General features: G+C 34.0%; 3 protein-coding genes across 3 annotated transcripts; all 3 read left to right on the forward strand.

Moving 5' to 3' along the window:
- The first annotated feature begins 695 nt into the window (after positions 1 to 695).
- On the forward strand, positions 696 to 8,244 carry LOC129948326 (multidrug resistance protein homolog 65-like). The gene is made up of 14 exons (XM_056059284.1): positions 696 to 1,308; positions 3,535 to 3,789; positions 3,850 to 4,095; positions 4,191 to 4,362; positions 4,414 to 4,728; positions 4,787 to 5,243; positions 5,302 to 5,402; positions 5,494 to 5,872; positions 5,942 to 6,365; positions 6,422 to 6,685; positions 6,747 to 7,043; positions 7,105 to 7,465; positions 7,519 to 7,875; positions 7,945 to 8,244. Coding segments are annotated over exons 1-14 (3,831 nt in total). The 5' UTR covers positions 696 to 1,306; the 3' UTR covers positions 8,146 to 8,244.
- An 877-nt stretch (positions 8,245 to 9,121) lies between these two features.
- Positions 9,122 to 15,923, forward strand: LOC129948325 (multidrug resistance protein homolog 65-like). The gene is made up of 14 exons (XM_056059283.1): positions 9,122 to 9,278; positions 10,716 to 10,973; positions 11,042 to 11,287; positions 11,344 to 11,515; positions 11,564 to 11,878; positions 11,936 to 12,392; positions 12,447 to 12,547; positions 12,650 to 13,028; positions 13,093 to 13,516; positions 13,573 to 13,836; positions 13,953 to 14,249; positions 14,309 to 14,675; positions 14,728 to 15,084; positions 15,168 to 15,923. Coding segments are annotated over exons 1-14 (3,840 nt in total). The 5' UTR covers positions 9,122 to 9,276; the 3' UTR covers positions 15,369 to 15,923.
- A 4,730-nt stretch (positions 15,924 to 20,653) lies between these two features.
- Positions 20,654 to 27,771, forward strand: LOC129948327 (transmembrane 9 superfamily member 3). The gene is made up of 8 exons (XM_056059285.1): positions 20,654 to 20,943; positions 21,012 to 21,207; positions 21,276 to 21,637; positions 21,694 to 21,825; positions 25,969 to 26,135; positions 26,199 to 26,633; positions 26,713 to 26,943; positions 27,001 to 27,771. The coding sequence occupies exons 1-8, from the start codon at positions 20,872 to 20,874 to the stop codon at positions 27,143 to 27,145; spliced, it is 1,740 nt and encodes a 579-aa protein (XP_055915260.1). The 5' UTR covers positions 20,654 to 20,871; the 3' UTR covers positions 27,146 to 27,771.
- Positions 27,772 to 27,783: the final 12 nt, after the last annotated feature.

Consider the following 27,783-nt stretch of genomic DNA (forward strand, 5'->3'; position numbering starts at 1 on the left):
AAAACGCGAATTCTGCGAAATTTTTACTTAACAGGTTTTTTTCTCTTTTTTAATAACTTTTATACTTATTAAAGGATGTCTAATCCTTATCTTTATAAGTCGTGATATTTTCTTAAAGTTTTTAATTATTTCAACAGATCATTTCTGAATTATCTCGGAACGTAGCTAACTCTTAATGCCTAGTAGAACAACTAACTTAATACCTATCAGAAAGTATAGTAACTTCTAAACATTTTACGTAGCGCATAATTTATTACGAAGCTCGATCTAAGATTATTTCACTTCTAGAAGGTGAAACCACATTTCACCGGAGTTGAAGTAGTTTCCCCTTATTTCCTAGTGTATATTTAGCAAAGTTATGTACTTCCGGAATCGGAAAAATGCAATGTCACTAAACTTACGCTCGCTTTCGAGTTAGCAGTAAGCTTTACAACAATATTTTGTATAGCTCAGTTTTTAAAGTTTGATATTATATTTTAATTAGTGGAAATTAGAGGCTATTTTATTAATAATAACCTCTAACTGATCACGTTAAATGTTACAGAACGCCGAATGATATTCAAAACAAATTATTTCGTGTATACATATTTATACTGAATTTAAAAAACAATATTCGAGGGCATTTTTGGAGCAAATTGTTTAATTTTCACTAAATAGTTCCATTATAAAGGTTAAACAGTTAGGGTGAATGAATAATAATTAGTATCTCATTTCTCCCAACCCATACTTCTTTTTCCTTGTAAAGTCTCCCACACAAGAATTGAAAAAAAAAAATTCAAAAAATTGTTTCAGATTTCAGCATACCTAAATTCAGCATTGTGGCAGAATAATTAACACTAGTGAATAAAATCAATTGAAACAATAATAAATTTGCTATGTACTGTACATCAATAGGACCATCGTGAAAAATGATCTAAAACGTGCCATTCACATTTCTCTTCTCTCTATTTTCAATAAAAAACAATTAAGTTTCGAATTAATAAATTGACGTACTCGTAGTACATATGTAGACAAGCTTTATTCTCTTTATTTATATATGGAAAATGTCTTCCTGAGGTCTTGAAATTGAAACAATATTGTCCATAGTATTTTTCAACTTTAAAATTTAAATGATATCAGTTCTTGTTAAGATCCCAAACTGTTCAGTGTTCTTACACCTCAAACGCTAAACTTATGAAATAGTTTAAAGATAACGAATACCGTAATACAATTAAATAATCAAATACTTAGTTTTGTGAAAAGATTATTATTATTATTTCATTGTCAATTGTGTGTTTAACAAGTGCATTATCAAAAGTTGGAAGAAATGTGAGTGTTCCTCTTTTATTTCATAATAAACTAATAAATTTTGAAATATTCAGTTACGGAATTAGTTTTCAATCTCAAGACTTTAAAATTTCGTTATCCAATCCGGTATCTCCATACATATGTTTAAGAAATGAATTAAGATGATGAAATCATACACAAATATTGTCTCAGCAATTTAAAGTTTATTTTTTCTTGAGTTAAAAAAGAATGTTTTGAGTTCGATGGATGTTAGTTTTGAATTAAATCAGTTAACTTTTCCTGTAAATTTATTAAATCAAGGAAAAGATTTTTGTTGGTAAACAAGGAAGTACGGTAAAAAAATAAATCTCAATCGAAGTTCGAAGTGCGATTGTGTCCTTTTCGTCAGTAATAAAAAAACAACTTAAATTTCAAATAGAAAAACATTTTTGAAGGACATTATACAGGATCTTCAAATTTATCCCAAACTTAAATTTTCTGAAATCTGACCCAATACGTTTCTAGAATTAACATCGCACTACAAAAATCGATCTATTTCTTGTGTGGCCTTATAATTTACTATAAACATCATCATTTGAAACACCGTTTAGTTAAATTGACATTTTGGAAAGAAAAGTATTTTATTTAATTATTGAATTTTTTCTCAACATTTGAAGCTATCAAGTCCGTCATATTGTAGCTGACCTAGCTATACATAAGTGGTCCCAAGGCCCGTACTATCAGTTATCTTAATATTGTGACTTCTGATGCAATTTTTTCGCTTAAGATAACTTAAAAAATAGCTTGCCAAATATAGGAATGGAAGTTAGATCTTAAAATTTTGAATCTAAATCTACACTCCTTAAAATCTAAATTAATTTCGGGAATAATTTTGAACTTTGAAGAAAATATTTCGTTTTTTTTTTATTTTCAATGGCACAAAAGCTCAACCAAATTTTCTTAATCTTGTTTCAAGCTTCAGATGGTAAGTTTTCAAGTAATTGAAATAAAAAATTAAATTTGATGACGCAAACTTTGGTGGTGCAAATACTCCATATGTTTTAATTAAAATTTGCGTCACAATTCGGCGCCGCCAAATTTGCGAAATTCACGAATATTTCTTATCTATGGGTGTACAAACCACGTGCTTTTAATGATTTCGCAATTTTTTTTGTGATCGCTTACGAATTATGTTTCTTATATTTTTAATTAATATCGCAATACTTCATTTAAGCTTGGGTTGCTTTGTTTTTGTGTATCAATGTCATTTACCAACCTTTAATTCTTTAGCTTTTTAAAGGAAATTGTAGTGATTGTTTAAACTTTTCGAATTGAACAATTCGAACTTTTAAATTACTGTTAATCAAACTATATTACTAAAAGTAATTTTTACTATTCTACTTACTAACTTACTTACTGAAAAACACTGAATAACCAGAAATTGCCTTTCGTCAAAATGGAGCTCTATTTTATGTTTGAATATTAAAATTTAAATCAAAAACATAAAGTGCATACAAAAATTTAAATATTTTTCAACAAAACACAATGGAATAATAACATTCGGAGATTTAAATAGTTTTCACCAACCTGCACTGCTAAAAAAGTAGGACAAAATATTCAGAAATAGAGTGCACTATAGTTTAGTCGATGAAACCTAATCACCGAAAATCAGTTCAGATATTTTCTCTATTGACACAAAAAGCTGCACTTTTATGTCAAGAGTGGTCCCAGGGTACTTAGTTAAATGGGTATAACTTACAGTCTGAACTTTTTTGTGCTAAGGTTTTAGAATGTTTAAAAATGTTAAGAAAAAAGTCATCAAATTTTCGTGGATGTACTACTCCAAAAATTATGGTGAAAAATTGTGAGGGATTTTAATTGCTCAATTTTACTTAGTTTTTAACAAAATGGCAATGCAAAACAAATTGATCTTAATACAAATTAATTTTCCTGACTTTTGGTTATTCTAAAATGCCAAAAACATTAATAATACAAATCATTATACCAAATTAATATAAATTTGTCGAAGCGACAATTTTAAAAAAAAACTATAGATTTGAAAAACCTGATTAAAAATGGTATTAGACCCAAGTATTTTGAGGAGGAAAGATATAAACATCAAAATATTCTTATGTTACATAGAATGTTATTAGTAATATTTTGTAAAACTTTTATTTTTAGTCTAAACGAATGTCTCCCTGCAGCGTTGCAAAAGGAATATAGAATGTGTTTCACTAAAATTGCTTTTACTTTCTTTTTAAAATCTAGGGGCTCCAAAAACACAGAAAAGGACACTACCAATAGTAAATCGGTCAGTTTTGTTCAGCTATTCCGATATGCAACGCCTTTCGACTGCTTCCTATTATTTATTGCATTCATTTCCTCCATTATCAAGGCTGCAATCTATCCTTCCGGTATAATTGCTTACAGTGAATTAGTTGCAATGTTTGTGGATCGCAATATGGGCTTTGGAACTTCTTCGAAAACCATTTCATTGCCTTTATTTGGTGGTGGCAAAATACTGTAAGTCATAAAGTCTTCACCGTATAAAGCACGATATTATTTAAAACAATCAATTCTTAGAACAAATGCAACCAAAGAAGAAAACATGGCCGAGTTGAGAAATGATTCTTGGGCATTTGGATATATTTTGACAATACTTGCAATCGTGCTGTTCTTCTCTGGAGTTATCTTAATTGATATTTTAAATCATGTAGGCCTGAAAATCACTTCAAGAATTAGACGGGAATTTTTTAAGGCCACAATAAGAAAGAACATAGCATGGCATGATGCTTCTTCAAATCAAAACTTTGCAGTTCGAATTACAGAGTAAGTAAGACTTACAGACTGATTACAGAACACAAAGTCAAAAATCATTCCGAATCCATATGTTACCAACAACAATTCACTTAATAACTTTTTAGTAATTTGGAGAAAATTCGTGATGGAATATCCGAAAAATTGGGACATTTTGCGAACCTAAGTATCGGTGTCGTAATTGTCATAACTTTTTCATTTGTCTACGGTTGGAAGCTGACTCTAGCCGTTAGTGCTTATATTCCTTTGGTTTTAGTCACAAACTATGTCGTAGCAAAGGTAAGTTGTATGCAGTCTCTAGTTCAATAAACTTATTAAACCAATTTGCAGTATCAAAGCAAACTCACGATTCGTGAGCAAGACTCATACGTAGTGGCTAGCAGTTTGGCTGAAGAAATCATCGGGGCAGTGAGGACTGTTACTGCTTTTGGAGGCGAGAAACAAGAATCTGAACGATTTGATAAGCTTCTTCTCCCGGCTCACAAGGCCAATAAAGTAAAAGGTGTATTCACCGGAATAGGGGATGCAGTCATTAGATCAATGTTGTTCTTCGCAGTTGCACCGTCATTTTACTATGGAGTTATTTTGGTCTTAGGTGATCGAGGCAAGCCTGATCCAGAATATACACCAGCAGTTCTAATGATTGTACGCCAGGTTTTCATTTAAACATAAGGTCCACTTGTTCATTAACTTTCTTTTTCAGGCTTTTTTGGGAATTCTTGTTGGAGCCGATAACATTGCAAAGTGCTCACCGTTCGTAGACGCCTTTACTACAGCAATGGGTTCGGCTGTGACGATTTACGAAGTCATTGATTCAACGACAACCATTGATCCAATGTCTACAGATGGGAAAATTTTTAATTACGGACTCAAGGGAGATATTGAATTTCAGGATGTCTTCTTTAGATATCCCTCTCGTGAGGACGTAATCGTTTTGAGAGGACTTAATCTTAAAGTTCAAGCCGGACAAACTGTAGCTTTTGTAGGTCACTCGGGTTGTGGGAAATCGACTTGTATTCAACTTTTACAGCGATTTTATGATCCTGTCTTTGGAAGTGTGACCATAGATACAACCGATATAAGAAAATATAATATATCATGGTTGCGTTCAAATATTGCAGTTGTGGGCCAAGAACCTGTCTTATTCCAAGGCACAATAGGTAAGTTCATATGAATGTAGGATGGTTATTCCCTATGGAAACTTTGGTTTTATTTTAGGAGAAAATATTAGACACGGGAAACCAGATGCTACACAAAAAGAAATTGAATCTGCTGCTAGAGCTGCTGGAGCACATGACTTCATAATTGAATTGCCATTAGTAAGTATAATAAATATAAAAATCTTGAAAATCCAGAATCTAAACTAAATCCGAAGTATGATTCTTATTTATACGTTTTATCAAATTCTAGAGCTACGATACTTCGATCAGTGAAAAGGGCGTACAATTATCAGGTGGCCAGAAGCAGAGGATCGCAATCGCACGCGCTCTCATTCAGAACCCGAAAATTCTCCTCCTTGACGAAGCTACGTCAGCTCTAGATTATAATTCTGAAAAACTTGTGCAGAAAGCTTTAAATGCTGCCAGCAAAGGTCGCACTACAATTGTTGTGTCCCATCGTTTGTCGGCCATCAGGGATGCTGACAGAATTGTTTTTATTCATGAGGGCCAAGCTGTTGAAGATGGTTCTCATGAAGAACTGATGCAGTTACGTGGAAGATATTTTAACATGGTAACTGCCCATGAGTACAACGATGACGATGTCAATGAAGAAGATATTTTGGAGAAAGGTAAAATATGTGAAACATGAAGATGCACGGCAATAATTTTTAACGCCCGAGTTCGTTTTTTGATTGTAGAAAAACCTTTTGACATTACCTTCGATCAAACGAGTATCAATCTTGAAAAGAACGAACTGAACAAACAACGTTTATCAAATGCGTCAACTATTGCAAAGCGTGTTCATAGCAACAGTGACTTGCAGGAAGAAACACAATTTGTGAGGACATTTAAGAGATTGCTAAAAATTGCCAGGAAGGAATGGTGCTTGTTAATTATGGGAACTGTTTTCGCCATGATGTATGGTTGCATTCAACCAGCCTATGCCTACATATTTGGAGAATTCTACGCCGCATTGGGAGAGAGTGATCCTGATGTAGTTATGCATCGTACTTCGGTTCTGTCTCTTATTTGCGTGGGAGTTGGCTTATTGGTAGCAGCGATTTGTTTCACTCAAATATACGTCTTCAATTTGGCTGGCATTGGACTTACAACGAAATTAAGGTTCGGTTAATAAATTGTTCAAAGAACTGTTTTCAGATAATATATATATTTTTTAGATCTTTGACATTTAAGGCTATTCTTGCCCAAGAGATCGGATGGTTTGATGAAGAAGAAAACAGTGTGGGAGTTCTTTCTGCAAGGTTGTCGGGAGATGCTTCCAGTGTTCAGGGTGCAATAGGACAGCCTTTAAGTGGAATGATTCAGGCAGCAGCGACTTTCGTTTGCTGTATATCATTATCTTTTTACTTCTCCTGGCAGATGGCGTTGGCTTGCTTATGCACAGCACCCTTTATGGTAGGATCAGTGGTTTATGAGGCAAGGTAACACATATATTGCGTTCTGTAATTTCAAATGTAAATCTTATAATGATTTGATTGTTAGGTACATGGCAAGTTCAGCTGTTCATGAAAAACGAACTCTCGAAGAAACGAGTCGCATAGCAACTGAAGCCATTGCCAACATTCGCACTGTGGCTGGCCTTCGTCGAGAACCTCAATTGATAGAAGACTACAACAAGGATGTTGATAAATATATACGACTACTCAAAAAGAGACTTCGTTTCAGAGGAGTTGTTAATTCAAGTGGATTCGCTATTATGTACTTTGGATATGCCGTAGCATTGACATATGGTGGAATTCTATGTTCGGAAGGAAAGATACTGTATTACAATATTATCAAGTAATATTTGATTGATGTATATGAATTTTCTGAATTTATACCAACTTAAATTTAATTTCAGAGTTTCCGAATCACTTCTGTATGGCCTTTATATTTTGGCACTTGCCCTTGCCTTTGCTCCATCCTTTACAACAGCCCTCATTTCTGGACACAGACTTCTGAGAATATTGGATAGAAAGCCACGAATTAGATCATCACACTTCTCCGAGAACAACTTAAAAATTGAAAAGTCTTCAAAAGGAGTAACGTACAATAACGTTTCTTTCCGTTACCCAACTCGCCCAGATGTGCAAGTTTTGAACGGGCTAAATTTGGAGATCTTACAGGGAAAGACCGTTGCACTTGTAGGAGCATCTGGTTGTGGCAAATCAACTTGCATTCAACTTTTGCTGAGATACTACGACTCTGAGAGAGGACAAATCGTAAGACTAAAACGTTACGTTTGGAAAAATAATTCAATATTCTACATTTTAAGTGCATAGATGGCCAGGATATCGAACAGGATTTAGCACTGCCAACACTTCGTCGTCGATTGGGTATCGTTTCTCAGGAACCTGTTCTATTTGAGAAGACCATTGCTGAGAACATAGCCTATGGAGACAATTACCGAGAAGTTCCAATGGATGAGATTATTGAAGCTGCAAAACTTGCAAATGCACATTCGTTTATAGTGGCGCTGCCAAACGGATTTGAAACGAAACTCGGAGCAAAAGGAACTCAGCTGTCAGGAGGCCAGAAACAAAGAATTGCCATTGCAAGAGCTTTGGTTCGAAATCCACAGATCTTGTTGCTCGATGAAGCTACTTCTGCATTGGATTTACAAAGTGAAAAGGTCAGTAAATTTAGAATCCATGTCAAGGTTCCAATCAAACTAATACCCCAAGTTTTGTTCTTATAACAGATCGTTCAATCAGCTTTGGATACAGCTTGTAAAGGAAGAACATGCATTGTCGTTGCTCATAGGTTAACCACAATCCATAACGCAGATTTGATCTGCGTTTTACTGAATGGAAAAATAACCGAACAGGGTAGCCATCAGCAATTATTAGCCAGGGATGGTATATACGCAAAGTTATATAGAAGCCAACCTGCTATAAGCTAGATCCACATGACTATGTTTATAATAGTATTTCGTATATGTATAAGGTTCCTTTGATTAAGTTAAAATGATGATGTTGAGTAAAAATAGTTAATAACATAACTAAGATCTTTCTTATGTCAAACACTTTTAGTACACTTTGTGATTTTTGTCTTAACTTTTCTAAATTCTTCTGATTCCAATGTCCTGTCTAATTAAGAAAAGGCGACTTGCTTTTCCACCTTGAAAGAAATTGAAGAAGTGTTTCAACACGTGCCCGAGGTGAACTATAACAAGCAACTGATACTAAACTGCGTTTTTCTAATTTTAAAAAGTATTGTGCCAGCTTGAAATTGAAAGACGTCAATTATTTGCTCAAATGTTTAAAAATATAAAGTACGAAATAAACGCAAATTCATGTATAGATAGATTGACTGCGTAAGTATTAAAAAACCAACAAATATTTAATTTCTTAAAGGTTTTGCCTAAAGATGAGTTATTGGTAATATCAAAATTGTACATCGTAAGCTACAAAATGTTATTTTATTGTGCTGCAAGAAATCTGTCTTATGTTAAAAAGACATCAGTTCTTGTCGTGAAAAATTATTACTCACATTTTAAAAAATAATTTTTAATATTTCATACAAATTTGAAGTCCAATTAGCGGGTATTCCTCAATAAAATAAAAACTTATTAATATTAAACATTAATATAAAGAAAAAAGTTTACAATTTTCATTAAAAAATAAATCTTGAATTTTTATTCAATAGTAACAGTAAAAGTAGTAATAAAAAAAAGTGTTTACAAAATTTGTAAAGAAGTTTGTTTGTTGTATTTTTTTCTTGAATTAGCATCGACAATATTACTAACGTTTCATGCATTAATTAAATCAAGTAAGTACAACACATTAGCATATTTAATTTTATATTTAAAAATGAGATACCTTACCTATCCAAGTCTTTTTGTATTTTCCGAGACTTTCAGTCTTGCAAAATTGGAGTTCATATTAGGATCTCTTTTTTCATTCGGTAAATCTAAGCACTTGACGCGAATGCAAAAAATTACAACCGATAAAAATATGTTCTTATAAAAGTTAAGATTTTTGTGCGTAAATATTTACTTTTTCCTAAGACTATTTTGTATAAAGTGATAAAAATGTGAGTGCTATTTTATTTTTCTGGGAATAGTGTTAAAATAATTAAAATGAAAAAAATATAAATTAAATTTATGAATTGTATACGTTAAAAAAATTGACACTTTTTAGTCCTTTCTAACTGTTTACCTTCAATTTATAAATATCTCTCGTTTTTCTACTATTTTTAAATTTGTTTTACACGTTTTAAGCCACGTTTCTGAATAATCTATTATAATTTTTTCTCTCTTAGGAGAAAACAAAATTCATTAATTTACTCAGCAGTTAAAGTAATTTAATTGCAGTGGAACAAAATATCAGTGACCGTTAGCATAACTAAATTTGCATGAAAGCATTGTAAAAAGATATAAAGTTTAAGTACAGGCATCTCTCAGATTTTACAATGCTGTAAGATGTATCACTAAAAATGTGTGTAAAATGTCTTTGAATCGTGTGAGTTTGTAACTTAGCGTGAAAATATTTCAATTAAAATTATTGTCGGCCAAAGGTCATTGCAAACGATATGACATTTGAAAGTGTCAGATACATATGTTTAACGGATCCGAAAATTGCTGTCAAGTGTCTGTCATAAAACCTTGTGAACCGACAATTCGTCATTGGAACTTATTTTGTAACTGTCACAGCTCATTCTCAACTAATTCCAGAACACTGACTTATCTGACAACATTCTAAGATCTGATAATTGTCAGTACTTAACTTAAGTCTTAATTTTTAATGAATTAGAACAACAAATGGTTTTTCTTAATCGTGAATATAACTTTGTTAATATTTTATAATTAGGCACAAAAACTCGGCCTTTTTTAAGTAACCAAAAAACAACCTGTGTACATTACAAATAAAAAAAAAAAACTGTACAATTCGAGGCACACATTTGTTTGCGCTTGTGTTCGATTTTTTATAATTTTATTTTTTAATGTTAAGCATTATTAATGAACTTCGTGTACAGATGTTGATGTATTTACATTCATACATGTTTATTTAACGGTAATTTTAAAAACGATTGACGAAAGATTATTGACTTTGAAAATATTTACCCATTCCTCTTTCACCTAAATTATCTTAAATTTAATTTGAAAAATGTAAGGCAAGCAGATTTTGATTAAACAGATAATTCAGGATTTAATTGGCCGGTTTAAATTTCTAAGATATCAGAGAACTGAAACTGACTAAATCATACGCTTTTACTAAGCGCAACTTAATGCCACCAAAAACTCAGGACTGTAGTTACAAAAATAAATCGTAGCTTAACACTCATTTTACATTTGAAGTTTTGATTCAAAATTCCTGACGTTTAAAAATAAGGTTTGTTTGTTTTTTTTCCTGTCCCGAACTGTCAAAGTTTAGACGTGTTCAGTTGGTAAAGGATTAAAAATTTAAAATTATTATTAAATTATTGAATGTTTAGAAAATTTCACGCTAATGCATTTTTTTTTTATTTTAGGGGACCCAAACAAACCGCAAATGCAACTGAAAATAAAAATAAATCCATGAGTTTCTGGGAACTATTCCGATATGCAACTTCATCGGATTTTTTGCTGATATTCATAGCCTCGATTTCTTGCTTTATTAAGGCGTTAGTTTTTGCTTTTGGCATAATTGTCCACAGCGAATTGGTTGCGATGTTTGTGGATCGTAATTTAGGCTTTGGAACTTCTTCGAAAACGATTTCACTACCAATATTTGGTGGTGGCAAAATACTGTAAGTTTAAGAGTTTTCACTTTATGAGGCATGAGGCAAGAAGTTATTTAAAAGAACTTTTATTTTAGAACAAATGCAACCAGGGAAGAAAACATGGCCGAATTAAGAAATGATTCTTGGGCATTCGGAATTATTTTTACAATACTTGCAGCTTTGATTTTTTTGTCTGGAGTTATATATGTTGACATTTTGAATCTTGTGGGCTTAAGAATCACTTCGAAAATGAGGAGAGCATTTTTTGAAGCAACTTTAAGAAAGCACATTGGATGGCATGATGTTGCATCAAATCAAAACTTTGCTGTTCGAATTACGGAGTAGGGAAAACTTGGATATTGTTCCGAAAGCTCATTCAATTAATGTTTTTTTCTAGTAATTTGGAAAAAATTCGTGATGGAATATCAGAAAAATTGGGCCATTTTGTGAATTTGGCTATAAGCGTCTTTCTTTTTATTACCACTTCGTTTGTTTATGGATGGAAGTTGAATCTTGTGACAAGTGCTTATATACCTTTGATTTTGGCGGCAAACTATATTGTAGCTAAGGTAATTGCCTTTATATATATTTCTGATATCTTATTAACTCCCTCAAAGTATCAGAGCAAGCTTACGATGCGTGAACAGGACTCTTACGTCGTAGCAGGGAGTTTGGCTGAAGAAATCATCGGTGCAGTACGAACGGTTGTCTCTTTCGGTGGTGAAAAACTGGAATCTGAGCGGTTTGATAAACTTCTGCTTCCTGCTCACAAAGCTAATAAATTAAAAGGAGTATTCACTGGAATTGGCGATGCTGTTACCAAATCAATGCAGTTTTTCTCAGTTGCATCTGCGTACTATTATGGAGTTATTTTGGTCTTAGGCGATCGGGGAAAAACTGATCCGGAATACACCCCAGCAGTTCTAATGATTGTAATTATTTTTGTCAAAATACTGAATATATGATTATTAGCTTTTTTTAAAACACAGGCTTTTTTGGGAATTCTTATTGGAGTGGATAAAATTGCGAGATGCTCACCGTTTTTAGATGCTATTAGTTCAGCTATTGGTTCTGCAGTGCCGATTTATGAAGTCATCGATTCAGCAACAGATATCGATCCAATGTCTTCAGAGGGAAAAATGCATGATTCCGAATTGAAGGGCAATATTGAATTCCAGGATGTTTTCTTTAGTTATCCCTCTCGTGAAGAAGTAATCGTTTTGAGAGGACTAAATTTAAAGGTCCGAGCCGGACAAACGGTAGCTCTTGTTGGTCACTCAGGTTGTGGAAAATCGACTTGTATTCAACTTTTACAACGATTTTATGATCCAGTATTTGGAAATGTTACTGTAGATCAAATGAATATAAGAGAGTTTAATGTTTCCTGGTTGCGGTCAAATATAGCTGTCGTGGGTCAGGAGCCTGTTTTGTTTCAGGGCACAATTGGTGTGTTCATGTGATTTGTTTCCATTAAACTTAATAAATGTTGTTTTTTTTTAGGGGAAAATATCAGACATGGAAAGCCAAAAGCTTCGCAAACAGAAGTTGAATCTGCTGCTAAGGCAGCTGGAGCACATGATTTCATAATTGAACTGCCATTCGTAAGTAAAGAGTCATGTAAATGATTTACCTGCATTGGGCGCCATTTAACTTTACAATCATTATTATTCTTATTCTAATCTGACTCTATTTTAACATTTTAGAGCTACGACACTTCGATTGGTGAAAAGGGAGTTCAATTATCAGGTGGTCAGAAGCAAAGGATCGCAATTGCGCGTGCTCTTATACAAAACCCTAAAATTCTACTCCTTGACGAAGCTACTTCTGCTCTAGATTATAATTCCGAAAAAATTGTGCAAAATGCTCTCAGTGCTGCCAGTAAAGGTCGTACTACAATTGTTGTGTCTCATCGTCTATCAGCCATCAGGGATGCTGACAAAATTGTTTTCATTCATAATGGGAAAGCTGTTGAAGAAGGCTCTCATAATGATCTAATGAAGCTACGCGGCAAGTATTTCGACATGATTACGGCTCAGGAATTCAACGATGAAAATACAAATGACGAGGACATTTTAGATAGAGGTATGATTTAAGGTTTGAGTAAAAATAAATTATGATTTTGACTATGGGTTAAATTCTGTTTTAGAGAAATACTTTGACGTTGCCATCAATCAGACAAGAAAAAATGGCAGCTGTCACAAAAAACTACTTAACAAAAATAGTTTTTCCACAAATGGATCCGCTTTTGAAAGAGACAGAGATTCCTCGCAGGGAGAAACAGAATTTTGGAAAACATTTCGAAGACTTTTGAGCATTGCTCGGAGTGAATGGTGTTACCTAGCTTTTGGAACACTTTGCGCCATGCTATATGGTTGTATCCAACCAGCATATGCTTACTTATTTGGAGAATTTTATGCAGCTCTAGGGCAGAGTAATCCTGAAGTTGTTTTGCACCGCACTTCTGAACTTGCTTTTATTTGTGTAGGAGTTGGGTTTGCTGTGGCAGCCGTTTGTTTTCTTCAAGCTTATATCTTCAACTTATCTGGAATTGGTTTAACTACAAAACTTAGGTGGATTTTATTTATATTTTGGTTAATTTCGAAATGCAAAGATTAATCTTTTGCAGATCATTAACCTTTAAGGCTATTTTAGCTCAAGAAATCGGGTGGTTCGATGAAGAAGAAAACAGTGTTGGAGTTCTTTCTGCAAGATTGGCAGGAGATGCTGCAAGTGTTCAAGGAGCTATTGGACAGCCGATGAGTGGTTTGATTCAAGCAGCTGCAAATTTTGTTTGCTGTTTGTCATTTGCGTTCTACTTCTCCTGGCAAATGTCGTTGGCTTGTTTGTGTACCTCACCCTTTATGATAGGATCAATCTTCATCGAAGCAAAGTAAATCTCTTTAGAATGTGATTCAAAAATCTCTTTTTTAGATCAAGAACTATCAATTTGACATCAATCGAAGAATCTATTTCTTGTTCTAAATTTGATTTTCTTCATGTTTTCAGATTCATGGCAAGTTCGGCAGTGCATGAAAAACGCACACTCGAGGAAACAAGTCGGATTGCTACCGAAGCCATTGCCAATATCAGGACTGTGGCTGGTCTTCGACGAGAGCCTCAATTGATAGAAGAGTACAACAAAGATGTTGATACTTATATACGGCTCCTCAAAAAAAAATTCCGTTTTAGAGGAGTTGTTAATTCAAGTGGTTTCTCCATTATGTACTTCGGATACGCCATTGCATTAACGTACGGTGGAATTCTTTGTTCGGAAGGAAAGGCCCAGTACTACAATATTATCAAGTAATATTCTTAGTTAAAAATTTCTTCTAAACAGTTGAAAAAAGATGATTCAATTTCAGAGTTTCCGAATCACTTCTTTTTGGTCTCTTTATTCTGGCCATTTCCCTCGCATTAGCTCCAACATTCACATCCGCTCTCATTTCCGGCGATACTTTACTTCGGATTTTAGACAGAAGGCCGCGGATTAAATCATCCCGTCACAGTGATGTTAGAGAAAATTTAAAAATTAAACAGTCATTGAAGGGAATTAGGTACAATAACGTTTCCTTCCGCTACCCAACTCGGCCAGATGTGCAAGTCTTGAACGGTCTGAATTTGGAGGTCTTACAGGGAAAGACCATTGCACTTGTAGGAGCATCTGGTTGTGGAAAATCAACTTGTATACAACTTTTGCAGAGATATTACGAAACTGACAGAGGACAAATCGTAAGACTAAAACGTTACGTTTGGAAAATAATTCAATATCCTATATTTTAAGTGCATAGATGGTCAGGACATCGAACAGGATCTAGCACTGCCAACACTTCGTCGTCGATTGGGTATCGTTTCTCAGGAACCTGTTCTATTTGAGAAGACCATTGCTGAGAACATAGCCTATGGAGACAATTACAGAGAAGTTCCAATGGATGAGATTATTGAAGCTGCAAAACTTGCAAATGCACATTCGTTTATAGTGGCGCTGCCAAACGGATTTGAAACAAAACTCGGAGCAAAGGGAACTCAGCTGTCAGGAGGCCAGAAACAACGAATTGCCATTGCAAGAGCTTTGGTTCGAAATCCGCAGATCTTGTTGCTTGATGAAGCTACTTCTGCATTAGACTTGCAAAGTGAAAGGGTAAGTTAAAACTCATTTCAATGTTTAAGAGCTCTTAAAAGAGGTGTTAGTTAAACGAATGCTTAATACATTTCCATTTACAGATCGTTCAATCAGCTCTTGATACAGCTTGCAAAGGAAGAACATGCATTGTCGTTGCTCATCGGCTAACCACGGTTCATAATGCAGATTTGATTTGCGTTTTGCTTAATGGAAAAATAACCGAAATAGGTAACCATCAGCAGTTATTAGCCAGGGATGGTATATACGCAAAGTTGTATAGAAGCCAACCAGCAATTAGTTAACTATCCCGTTCTGTCAAATTTTGATAGTTAACATGTTAAAGTATTTTTAAGTAGAATTAAAAGTGTTTAAATAAAGAAAAGATAAGAAATAATTGTAAGGCGTATGTTTGTTCAAAACATTCACACACAATACTGAATCACATGATTCAAATGTCAATTTGGACATTTCTGCTATTACTGAAAATGTCAAAAATTATCGAATTATGTTTTCACTACTGTAAGTAACCTTAAATATAATGATGACACCTTTTTTCTTCAACCTTTTTATTTACATATTTGTAGGGTTAATGAAAATGCATCGAAAACACATTTCCTACGAATAATTTTTGACCTATGTTTAAATTGCACAAGAATTTTTATGTTAAAAAATTAAGAAAAAAAGAAATTGAATATATTTAGAGCAAATCGTTGAGATGTTGCGTTCAAACAAAAGTTTATTACAAAAAGTAAAAGTATATGTATAATTGTAAAACATATTAGCCTAATTTATAATAACCTTAATTTGACATTGAATTGCATATATTATTTTTTTGATAAGTTTATTTTAAAATTTAAATGTTGGCAATTCTGATATACATACATAAAGCTCAATTTACATTGATTTTATAAATTTGATATTTTTATTAATTTTATTGATTTTATTATTGTATATAAATAAATGCATGTATTTATAATCGCACATTTTTCGCCCTCGGGTTAAGTTCTGTTTCACAACCATTTTTGCAGGCATCTTAACAGGTCTCGTTGAATTTCTGCATAACCGTAAGCCGCTATCTAATTTGACATTGAAAATAAAGAATTAAAACAAATTAGAATTGAAACAAGGAAGGCATCAAATCTACGACAACAACAATTGCACATGAACATGTTACTTTTTTGCTTTTCTCTATATGAATGGAAAAGACCCGTTGGTTATTATGAACTAACTATGCCGAGCCTGAAAGCCTACTACAATGAGTAGTGTATTTTATTCCCATTGATCGTTTGTTTTGGTTTTCGTTCGTGCGCGTTAGTTTATTTGTGAATTGTGTTTGTGACGTTTTAATTTTATTAATTTAACCTTTATTGTTTTAATAATTGTATTTAATTTTAAATTTTGTTGTTTGTTTTAATTGTGAATATATTATAGTGTTGTAAAAATTAAATTTTAAATAAAATGTTCAGCGCAAATACGCAGCAAGGAGAATCCAGGTGAGTGTTTGTTGGATGGAAAATTTTAATTTTGAGTGAATATGTATTTTTTGTTTGATTTATTTTCTTATATCAATGTAGATTTACATGTTATTATAATTTTGATTACATTAAATATAATAATGTGTAGATCTATTAAATATAAATTTCATATAAATACATACATATGACGTGATTTGGTTAACGGTCTAATCAAAGCCGGTTTTATGTAAGTACATACGCGAGTACATTTATTTTATATATATCGAGTGCGTACGATAATCAGTAAATTAAATTGTGCACATAGTGTTTTTTGTTTCCAACAATTTAAAAATATTCTTGTGTGAAGTTCTTTGGTGATATTTTGTGACGTCATTAATTTTGACATTGCTTTATTTGTTGTGAATATTATTTCGTTTCGGATTTTGACATCGCGAGTTTGAATCGATTAAGATAATATTTTCACTGTATTTTTTATAAAGTGCACATTTAGTTTTATTTTATTCATATAAATGTGAATATATTCTGTTTGAGAAATAAAACGTTGTTTTAAATTCAGTTTGTTTCCTTTTTTTTCTTTTTCGAAGCTAGTTAAATATAGAATAGCATTTGCTTTAATAAAATAATTAAATAAATAGTTGGTAGGTTTTCATTAGATTTCTTGTTATACAAAAAAAATATTATTTGTTGTTTTACATTCGCTCAAACAGAAAAAAGTAAATGATCTTTTGATTACAATTGATTTTTGTGTTTTAGTTTACGTTTGTATAAATTCATATTATAAATTGTTTTGGAAATTTGTAAGTTAATATTTGTATGAAAACGGAATTTTAAACAAATTAAAAGGTTGAAAAGCTTCTTCGATATTTTAAAGCATGTTCACAGAACATGAAGAGATTTGTCCACCCAACGGATCCGTTTATTACACAAAACATTTGTTCTCCAGAGAGGACACTATGTTGAAAATAGAGCCTTCGAATTACTTGTAGTATCGGACAAATAGCTATCAAATGGTAAATACGCCGCAGAAAGTCTATTATCGAAATAATTTGTCGCATTAGTATTTAAAGAGTGGCTTAGATTTCTATATGTTTCTCTAGATGACGATGGATGGCTCTATTTAAATGTTGAAGATATATATTTTCATCAACTTTTGCGATAAATTTCGAAAAGATATCTTGCCAGTTATCTATGCTAAACTCATTCAGTTCAAGGAAACATTATGGCGATGCTTCAACATGAATTGCATTATTTGGAGTCAAATTAGGTAACCGAAATAATCTTTTGAAAAAGAGGCGTTGTATCAACTTAAATTCATCAAAATAGGTGTGACCAAAAACTTGAATACCGTAAGACAAGCAAGTGTTAATGGTTGCTTGGAAAACTCGGTATTTAGATCATAAGTCTATGTTTCTGTTTGAGAAGAAAGTTGGCCAAATCATGTCAAGAGGTACTTTAGCTTCCTTGCACTTACGCTGAACATGTTTATTGAAGCTATCGTTAGCAGACATCAACACTCCTAGATATTTGAATTCCTGTACTATTTCAATAGGTTGGTTGTTAAGGAACCACCTTTCTTCTGCCAACCCTCTAAAACTCCGTGCCTCAAACACCACCATTATCTTTGTTTTCTCTGTCCCAGACATTGCAGTACGTTGGGACCCTATTGATTTGTAGCTGGAGAGAAAATAGGTTATCCGCTAGCATAACCAATTCATCCACGTAAAGAAGCACTTTTATACGAATATCAGAAAAACAAATTCCACCAGGTAAATTATCTGAATTATCATCACACGTTTGAAACCATTTTAAAATCTCGGCCCATTCCAAACTGAAGCATTAGTTTTACATAATATTTTTTCGTTGATATTTAGAAATTTTCTAGATATACCAAGTGAGGCCATTTTATAAATGAAAGCTGGTCAAATGCAGCTCCATAAAGCAAAGATATGGTCACCCGTTGAAAAGCCTTCACGAAAACCAGCTTGAAACATACCTAAGCGATTGTTTGATTCTACCCAATTGATAAATCTTTTATATAGGATTCTAGCAAATACTTTTCTGATGGAATTTAATATTGAAATTCGTGTGTAATTCTCAGGTAAGCTAGCATCACCTTTCTTAAATATTGAAAATATAACAGCTTTATTAAAGCTGATGGGAATGCAAGCGGAATCGTACAAGTTGTTATAAAAAGAAAGAAGATATTGCTTGTATTCTAAACATGTGTTTTTCAGAAATTCAACGGCAATGCCATCAATTCCTGGGGACTTATTGTTTTTCATGTTAAAAAGAGCAAGTTCCAGTTCATTAAGGACTATTACAAAATCAAGGAAATTATCGACTGTGTCTGGCCAAGCGTAATGAAACGAGCAAGTCATCTTGACATGTCAACAAGGATCGGAAATGGGATGCCAGAACTTCAGCTTGTAATACACTTGAAGTTTGAAGACATACGATTGTTTCCACCCAACTCCCTTACATTATACCAAAAATTCTTTGAATCCTTACACCTTTTTAAGTTGGTCGCTAAATTAAATTTGTAATTTAACTTTTTTAGCCCCACAGACCTGTTTTTTATATTTTGCTAGCTTCCAGATATGCAGACTTAAAATGGTCTAAATTAAATCTTCTAAACAACTTAACTTCTGAGCCTTACTTACTTTACAAAAATACTAATTTTATTTTTTGTAATACCCCACAATATTCCCCCACTTGCTCTTCCTTGAATATTATTTGCTTACAACCGGAATATAGCTGGTATTAACTTTATTCCGGTCCTTAAAATATTTAGACATTTCATTTTGTCTTTCTTTTTTTTTAAACGTTTCAATCAATATAATAATATCGTATTTTTGAATTAAATTAAAAAAATCAGCCAGCATTAATTTATTTTTAATTCCAGCTATATTGTAGATAAACATACTAAAATTAATAAATCTACTACTAGTAATTGTTGTTTGGCAGACGGCACTGTTCTCCTATTCATTATTAATATACACCGGTAGAGGCGCTGTTGAGGGTAAAGAGTACTCAGTTTAATGTTCTCCCTTTGCAGTCAAAAAGTTCAAGTGCATTCGAACCAAATTTTTGTTGGATAAATGTCATCTCTGTTGATGTTTGGATTCCTAATCCGCGAACGCATTTTTAAACAAACGTGTTGTTGTTAATTTCCATTTTATGACCTTTATTGCAATTTTAGCAGTAAGATTCAATCCAAGTAATTTGTTTTTTGTTCCGAATAAAGACAGAAGGATGCAGAAGTGATTGTTACACTTATTCCAGCTCCTATTAGAATACCTGAGCCACGCAGAATCTTTTGTATCGTGTTTGCTAAGTCAATTTCTAAGATAACCGTGCATCTTTATTTTCTTCTGTTAGTGAATTCCTTCGTCTTTTTAACAAGGATATTATCATTTTCCTTTAGATTGAGAAGACCCTTGCATGTTTGTTTTGCTTAGTCAATTGCATTGGTGTTTTCTTTTAAAGGAAGATGCAAAACTATGGTGTTTTCGTAGGCCTTACGTGACAGCAGCTCAAATTGCGACTTTAGAAGATCACATCTATTCGTAATTTTGAAGAGTTTTTTATTTAAGCGTGCATTTGTAGCTTTAAGAGAAGCAACTTTTGTCGCAAGTGATGAAATATCTGGTGAAAGTTCGGTTACTTTTCTTTTGTTCTAACTGCTCATAGAGATTTGAGTCAAATGTTAAATCTAAAAAACATATATTTAGTTGTGTTTCAGTGCAGCACTTTTTATAATAAAATGTTCATGTATTATTTAAGATATTTTTTTTTTCAATAAAACTGATTAAATAGAGTAAAAGAACTATTAAATTTTATTTTTTAAAAAGGAGCACTATTTTTGTACACTCTACCGTTGACAAATCCAATGTCACCATTTAATGAAACAGGCAGTAAATAATCTTAAGATTTCATTCTCTATCTCTAAATTAAAGTCGATTTCTCAAATTTAATTCATGTGAATTTGACCTAATGGAATAATTCACCACAATTCATTAAATTCTATTCTCCTCTAGGTGTCGCTTCGAATCTGTCAATTTTATTCACAGACAAATAGCTGTCAAAATCGAAATGTCAGCAACTGCACAGGCACACAAGAAAAAATAAGAAAAAACCTTAAAAAAAGTGTCCCCCGCCTGTCAGTTGACGTGTTTAGAATTTTCATCTTCTTCATCCATAATCGAAATCAATTTTTTTCTGTTTTGCAAAAATCTGCTGAAAAATGCAAAATAACTAAAAACCCAAACAACTTTTCATCACACAATAACCCGAGTCATTTGATTTTTATTGTAAAATTGTTGCAAATAAAATGTTTTTTGCCCACGTATTCATAATTTGTTTATGCGTGTTCGGAGCGTTTAGCGACGAACATAATCACATTGTAAGTTTTTAATTATTGCTAAAATAAAATGAAGAAGTTCCTAAAGATTGACTCTTTCCCTTTGCCAGTATAACGACCGCGAAGAAGTCGTTCTATGGATGAACACTGTCGGCCCCTATCACAATCGCCAAGAGACCTATGCCTATTTCTCGTTGCCATTCTGTTCGGGTTCCAAACAGAGCATAAGCCATTACCATGAGACCCTCAGTGAAGCTCTGCAGGGAGTCGAACTTGAGTTCAGTGGCTACGAGATCGATTTCAAAGGTAAATTGATAATGATTCCGGTCGACTTTGAAAACTCTCAAATGCTCTACTTTTTACTCTACTTTCAGTCGACGTCTCATCGACTGTGATCTGCATGGTTGACTTGACCGAAGACAAAGTGAAGGCTTTCACCTATGCCGTTAAGAACGAGTACTGGTATCAGATGTACATTGACGGTCTGCCGATTTGGGGAAAGGTGGGCGAGCGTTCGGAGCGAGAGAACAAATACTCCATCTACACCCACAAGAAATTCGAAATCGGCTACAATGGCAAACAGATTGTGGACATTAATCTGACAACGGAGAAGAAGGAACTACTCGTACCGGGAGCCAAGATTAAGTTCTCCTATGAAGTCATCTGGAAGTTGACTCCGGTTAAATTCGAAAACCGTTTCGACAAGTATTTGGATCCCAACTTTTTCCAACATAGGGTATGTCAAAGTTTACCACAGTTAAGGCCTTATTTGATGACAATCCCGTTTTTTAGATCCATTGGTTTAGCATATTCAACAGTTTCATGATGGTGATCTTTTTGGTTGGACTCGTGTCAATGATTCTTATGCGAACTCTGCGCAAGGACTACGCACGATACAGTAAAGATGAAGAAATGGACGATATGGTGAGTTCAAATAGCATTCTTTGTTCCCAAAGACAGTCACCCTTTGAAATTGCCAACGTTAAGGCATGTGTGTTGTAGTTGTTTATCGCTATCTTCGTGCGTGATAAGAAAATCTGTTTTAAAATTAATTTGCAACAAAAAAAACAAAATTTACTTAAATGTCTTGTTTAACGGTCTACGATCTTTATAGGGTGTAATCGTTTATCATAGGTTGTTAGAGTTTTTGTGTAGAAACAGAGTTAAACAAAAAAAAGCGAGAGAATGGAGGGGTAGGGGAACATATTAACAAAGTTTCTTCACGGTTGTTGACATTCAAGATAAAGAATTATGTGGGTCTCTAATTTATGCAAGTTCCAATGAAATTTTAATTGAAACGTTGATATGATCTTGATTAAAAGAGAGATTTTCTACTCTTTCATTTTCAGGCACTCATGTGAGCATTTGAACTTCAAAATCTCTAAATAAGTTGGCTTCTAAAACAAGTGAGATCGCTTGAAAAATCGGCATTTGTAAATCGTTTCACTTTGAAGTTATGTCAATGCTCCCGTGAAACGAGCTTCATAGAAGAATTTCTATCGTATTCACGAATGGTTCCAAAACAGAAAGGGAAATGTCTTTTCATCTAATGTTTCTTGGAAAGATCAATAAATATTCCAGGCTTCTGCAGTGTCTTTCAAACAGAGTTGCTTCAAGTCTCTGAAGCCACTTAAGATCTCACTTCCCACAAATCGATAAACTACAACAAAGACATATTATTTATTAATTGGCAATCAAAGCCATCTTAGCTTGAGAGGGAAGGCTACGGAGTGGTTGCGTATGCCGATGATGCTGCTATCGCCGTCACAGGAGAACATCCTAATACACTGAGAGACCTCTGCCAAAACGCACTCAATATGCTCACTAGATGGGCTGATCACTGCGGACTTAGTATTAATCCTCAAAAAACAGACCTCGTCCTTTTTACACGGAAACACAAGATCCCAGTAATTGTACCTCCTTCAATAAAATGTGTACTACTTATTTTTACCAATGAAGCCAAATATCTTGGTCTGATATTGGACAAAAAACTAAGTTGGAAACCTAATATTCAGGAAAGAGTTAAAAATTTACAGTAGCTCTTTTCCTTTGCAAGAAAGCCATAGGAAGCAAAAAGGGTTTTCAACCTCGCATAACCTACTGGCTATACACATCGGTCATCCGACCAATACGGGGTTGCAATATGGTGGACTGCACTGGAGAAAGTCACATACTATGACAAACTCAGCTGAGTCAAACGCATTGCATGTCTCTGCATAAGCGGGGCATTGAGAACCACACCCTCAGCAGTGTTAGATACTCTCCTCCATCTGGCACCCCTCGACAACTTCAGCAAACAAGTGACAGCGAGTACAGCTATAAGACTCAACGTCTCATCTCAATAGACCAACAACAATGTGGGGCACTCCATCATTTTGAACCTCTTTGGTTCTACACCAAAGTACATAGACTACACTATTCCAAAACCCCAACTTGGAAAAAACTTCCAGGTATCTATTCCATCCAGAGATAAATGGGAAGACAAAAAACTCCTGGATGACAAAAGCATTCATTTTTATACAGATGGATCCAAGACTAATGAGGGAGTTGGTAGTGGCGTGTACTCAGAAAAGCTTAATCTAAGCGTCTTCCCACCGGAAATTTTAGCGATCAAAGAGGTTTTCTCCTGGCTAGGAGAAAACGTGATATCAACTTCTGATTGCCGCATCTTCTCTGACAATCAAGCTGCTATTAAATCTCTTGACGGTGTCTCAACCAAATCTCAAACGGCTTGATTGTCGATCGTCTCTTATGGAGATGGCGCAACAATTTAACATCCTCTGTTGGGTGCCGGGCCACAGAGACATCACAGGAAAATTATAGAGCCGATAAACTCGCTAAAAATGCAACCGTTATAATTATTACGTGCTACATGTAAACTTCTGTTAAAAGAAACAGCTTTTGAGATAACAAACTCTAGGTGGCACAATTTATCAACATGCGCAAAACTCATATAGCCTTAAACTGGACCTAAAGTGCTCTAAAGACTTGTTATCTCAAAGCAGATTTCATATTAGCTCCCTAATAGGTTTCCTTGCGGGACAATGTCTTATAGGCAGATACGCAATACGACTTGGTGTAACCTCAAATGACTTCTGCAGGATCTGTATGGACGAAGATGAAGAGGAAACAATCTCTCACCTTCTCTGCACTTGTCCTGCTCTTTCACTAAGACGCAAACTTCATTTGGGAGACTACTCTTTTTATAATCCCAGTGAACTAGAAAGGATATCAAATATCTTCTTCGCTTTTTAAAAAGCTCAAAATGGTTCGACTAGTAAGAAGTAATTCTCTAAATTCATGTGGTACCACAATTGGTCTTTTCTTTTGGCCTAAGTGCATGGATTCTGAATCCGCAGCCACTTTTACATAACCTAACCTAAACTATCTTTTCTATTATAACGAAGTCAAAACTTGTTAAGATGTGCTGTAGAGAACTAGGTTATGAGAATCCAGACCAAAAAAGATCACTTCTTAATCCGAATCAGGCAGTACGTCACTAAAACACAAATAAATGGAAATATTCATCAAAATTCCATCGAAGCTTCAAGCAGGAAATAGAAAAGTCTCAATTATTTCTATTGACTGGTTACAATTTAATCGGTTCCCACATTAAAAAGGATAAGTATCAGCTCATTAGATTTATAGAAAGGGTGTGACGATGAGGAGACGAAAAAGTACATCTCCCACTTCCTCTGCAATGGCCTAAGTCTAAAAACAAAACAATAAGGTGCAAGACATCCTGGCTTCTCCCAAAAATCAATATTTACACGAACCTTCTATTAAAGTCCACCTATCGTAATTATTCATTGCAATGCAGATATCTTGAAAAATGAAAGCTTCTTAATGACGGCGGTATTGCTTTCGTAGTAAAGCTGAACCGCTTAAACAAATATTTGAATAGTTTTGGAGAAAGTAAGATTATTGCACCAGTTATTTGTCATCATGTAGTACCCGTAGCATGATGGTTAGTGCGTTGGACTGTCATGCCAGAGGACTTGGGTTCGATCCCTGCTTGTGCCACCTAAAGTTTTATTAACGGGTACTGCCTCTTGCGAGGAATTGACAAATTCTCCAAGAGTAATTCTTGTCATGAAATAGTGCTTTCTCAAATTAGCCATTCGGATTCGGCATATAAATTGTTGGTCCCCTCCATCCCTGCAAATACTCGCACACAGGAATGGTTGAGTGTTGTAAGTCACCAGGCCCTGGTTCTCTACAGACTGTTGCGCCACTTATTTTTTTTTTATTTGTCATCAAGCTCTTTTATCGAAAACGTGTGCATTTGGTTCTGATGAATCTTTTCTTTGTTAAGTTAGAAATTAACTTTGTTGGTGTGCCACAGGGCTCCATTTTGTCTCCGATACTCTTCCTTAATTTTATAAAAATTATCTTTAGTCTGAAACTTCTAACACACTAAATTGTTTCGCTGATGGCAGTACCCTTAGCTTTTCTTTAGATTCTCATCCTTCTCCTACGGATGTACACTACAAACGGCAGCGTAGTTAAGCTTGTTAAATTCTGATCTTGACAGCACTGTCCAATGAGGAATCAAAAACCGTGTAGAATTTAATGCTTCGAAAACCCAATGTTGTCTTCACAAGGTCCCAATCCTTTCATAATTGAACCACTATTTCCATTAAAAATGCTTTAGTGAAATAGGAATTGCATTTCTCCACTCAGGAATGCTCATCAATTTACCCTTTGTTCTCAATTTCGGACTGAAAATATAGAGCTTCCTTCTTTAGCCGCACTACACGAATTTTGAATGCTTTATTAGGCTCAATATTTCCCACTCATTTAATATGACTTTAAAAACTTATTTGTATCTTTTTTCTTATCCAATCCTCCTATCCTATTAGTTCGAAATGTGCTTATCGGATTTTGAAGATGAACCACCTGTTAAGCCTAACCTATCCCAATTTGTCTGTCTTGTAGTTTTTCAAGTTTCTAACAACCTAAACTTAAGCTTTGATGATTCTTTCAATTTGAAATGCAAAGCCTACTTTATCCATCTCTTTGGTATAGGGTTTCAAATCAATACTTAAATGCGTTTAACTTTTACAGGAACGTGACTTAGGTGACGAATATGGCTGGAAACAAGTTCATGGTGACGTATTCCGAACTCCGCAACACAGTTTGTTCTTTTCAGCTCTCATCGGAGCCGGATATCAACTGATCTCAGTTGTATTTTGTGTCATTATTTTCGCTATCGTAGGAGAACTATATACAGAGTAAGTATAGACCATCGAAAGGATTCACTTAAAACAAACTAATCTTGTCTTCCTCCCTTTAAGACGGGGGTCTCTTCTATCCACTGCGATATTTGTCTATGCCGCTACCTCACCCATCAACGGTTACTTTGGAGGATCCCTGTACGCTCGGCTGGGTGGGCGCATGTGGATTCGACAGATGATAGTATCGGCATTTTTAGTTCCGGTCTTTGTTTGTGGGACTGCGTTCTTCATCAATTTCATTGCAATTTACTACCACGCTTCGAGGGCAATTCCATTCGGTACAATGGTTGCCGTCACCTGTATCTGCTTCTTCGTTATTCTTCCACTGACCCTCGTGGGAACGGTTGTCGGACGTAATTTGGATGGCCAACCAGACTTCCCGTGCCGTGTGAACGCAGTACCCAGACCCATCCCGGAAAAGAAGTGGTTCATGGAGCCAGCGATTATCATTCTCCTCGGAGGAGTTTTACCTTTTGGATCGATTTTTATTGAAATGTAATATTTTATTTTATTTTTTTCAAAAATAACTCAGTTCTAATACTATTTTTTGAAAATGGGAAAATCAATTTTCTAGGTACTTCATATTCACGTCATTTTGGGCATACAAAATATACTACGTCTACGGTTTTATGCTTTTGGTCTTCACGATTCTCACAATCGTCACCGTATGTGTAACAATTGTATGCACGTATTTCTTGCTAAATGCAGAGGACTATCGGTGGCAGTGGACGAGCTTCCTGTCGGCAGCATCAACGTCAATTTACGTCTATGCGTATTCATTTTATTATTTCTTCTTTAAAACTAAGTAAGTTGAAAAAATTAGTTAGTTTCTAATTTAAATTTTAATTATGTTTTTTTAAAGAATGTATGGACTCTTCCAAACGGCTTTCTACTTTGGCTACATGGCGCTGTTCAGCGGAGCGCTTGGTCTCATTTGCGGCACTGTCGGCTACGCCGGAACAAACTTCTTCGTGAGAAAAATCTATTCAAATGTGAAAATCGATTAAATTCTTCTTGTATATCGAATCACTTAAAACGAAATACAAAATAAATTATAAAACTGAACTTTTTCCTCGATGAATATGAAGACAAAAGAAAACAACAAAAAAAATTATTAATTAATTGTGATGACTTGATTCTACGGTGTACTTCTTTGGCTCTTAATCTCAAACCACACACACAAACCACACAACCAATGTTCTAATCTTGACCAGTCCTTAATCCGCAAAAACTTCTATATAAATTAGTTATAAGTATTCTATACAATAAAACAATACTTTTATGTATTATTATTATATAATTAATTCTTTTTTTTTAAATAAGTTTGCTTAAGATTTCGATTGTTTAAATTTTGAAAAAAATAAGGAAGTTACGATAGTCCTTGCATTTCTATTCCTTTTTTTTAAATTAGTTTTTGTTTTCTTTTTTTTTGTAGTGAACGGCGTTTTTAATATAATATTTAAATACATAATAGAAAATTCTTTATCACAATAATAGTTTATATATATATTGCAAAATAATGTAAAATCAATAAATATTTATATTTTTTAATTTTTCCATGAATTACCACGCAATAAAAATGCAAAACAAAAAGAAAAGTTTGTGAACGATACACAAAAAAAAAAACAAATAATTATGCAAATCA

Source organism: Eupeodes corollae, chromosome 2 (genome assembly GCF_945859685.1).
Source record: "Eupeodes corollae chromosome 2, idEupCoro1.1, whole genome shotgun sequence".
Lineage (NCBI taxonomy): Eukaryota > Metazoa > Arthropoda > Insecta > Diptera > Syrphidae > Eupeodes > Eupeodes corollae.

Bases quoted from the DNA above. Each gene is read 5' to 3' on its own strand.
- LOC129948326 (XM_056059284.1), top strand. The intron at 5,403-5,493 runs GTAAGTATAATA...ATCAAATTCTAG, and splicing joins TCATAATTGAATTGCCATTA to AGCTACGATACTTCGATCAG. The intron at 6,686-6,746 runs GTAACACATATA...TTTGATTGTTAG, and splicing joins TCAGTGGTTTATGAGGCAAG to GTACATGGCAAGTTCAGCTG.
- LOC129948325 (XM_056059283.1), top strand. The intron at 11,879-11,935 runs GTAATTATTTTT...TTTAAAACACAG, and splicing joins CCCCAGCAGTTCTAATGATT to GCTTTTTTGGGAATTCTTAT. The intron at 15,085-15,167 runs GTAAGTTAAAAC...TTCCATTTACAG, and splicing joins TAGACTTGCAAAGTGAAAGG to ATCGTTCAATCAGCTCTTGA.
- LOC129948327 (XM_056059285.1), top strand. From the start codon at position 20,872: ATGTTTTTTGCCCACGTATTCATAATTTGTTTATGCGTGTTCGGAGCG. The intron at 20,944-21,011 runs GTAAGTTTTTAA...TCCCTTTGCCAG, and splicing joins GCGACGAACATAATCACATT to TATAACGACCGCGAAGAAGT. The intron at 21,638-21,693 runs GTATGTCAAAGT...CCCGTTTTTTAG, and splicing joins CCAACTTTTTCCAACATAGG to ATCCATTGGTTTAGCATATT.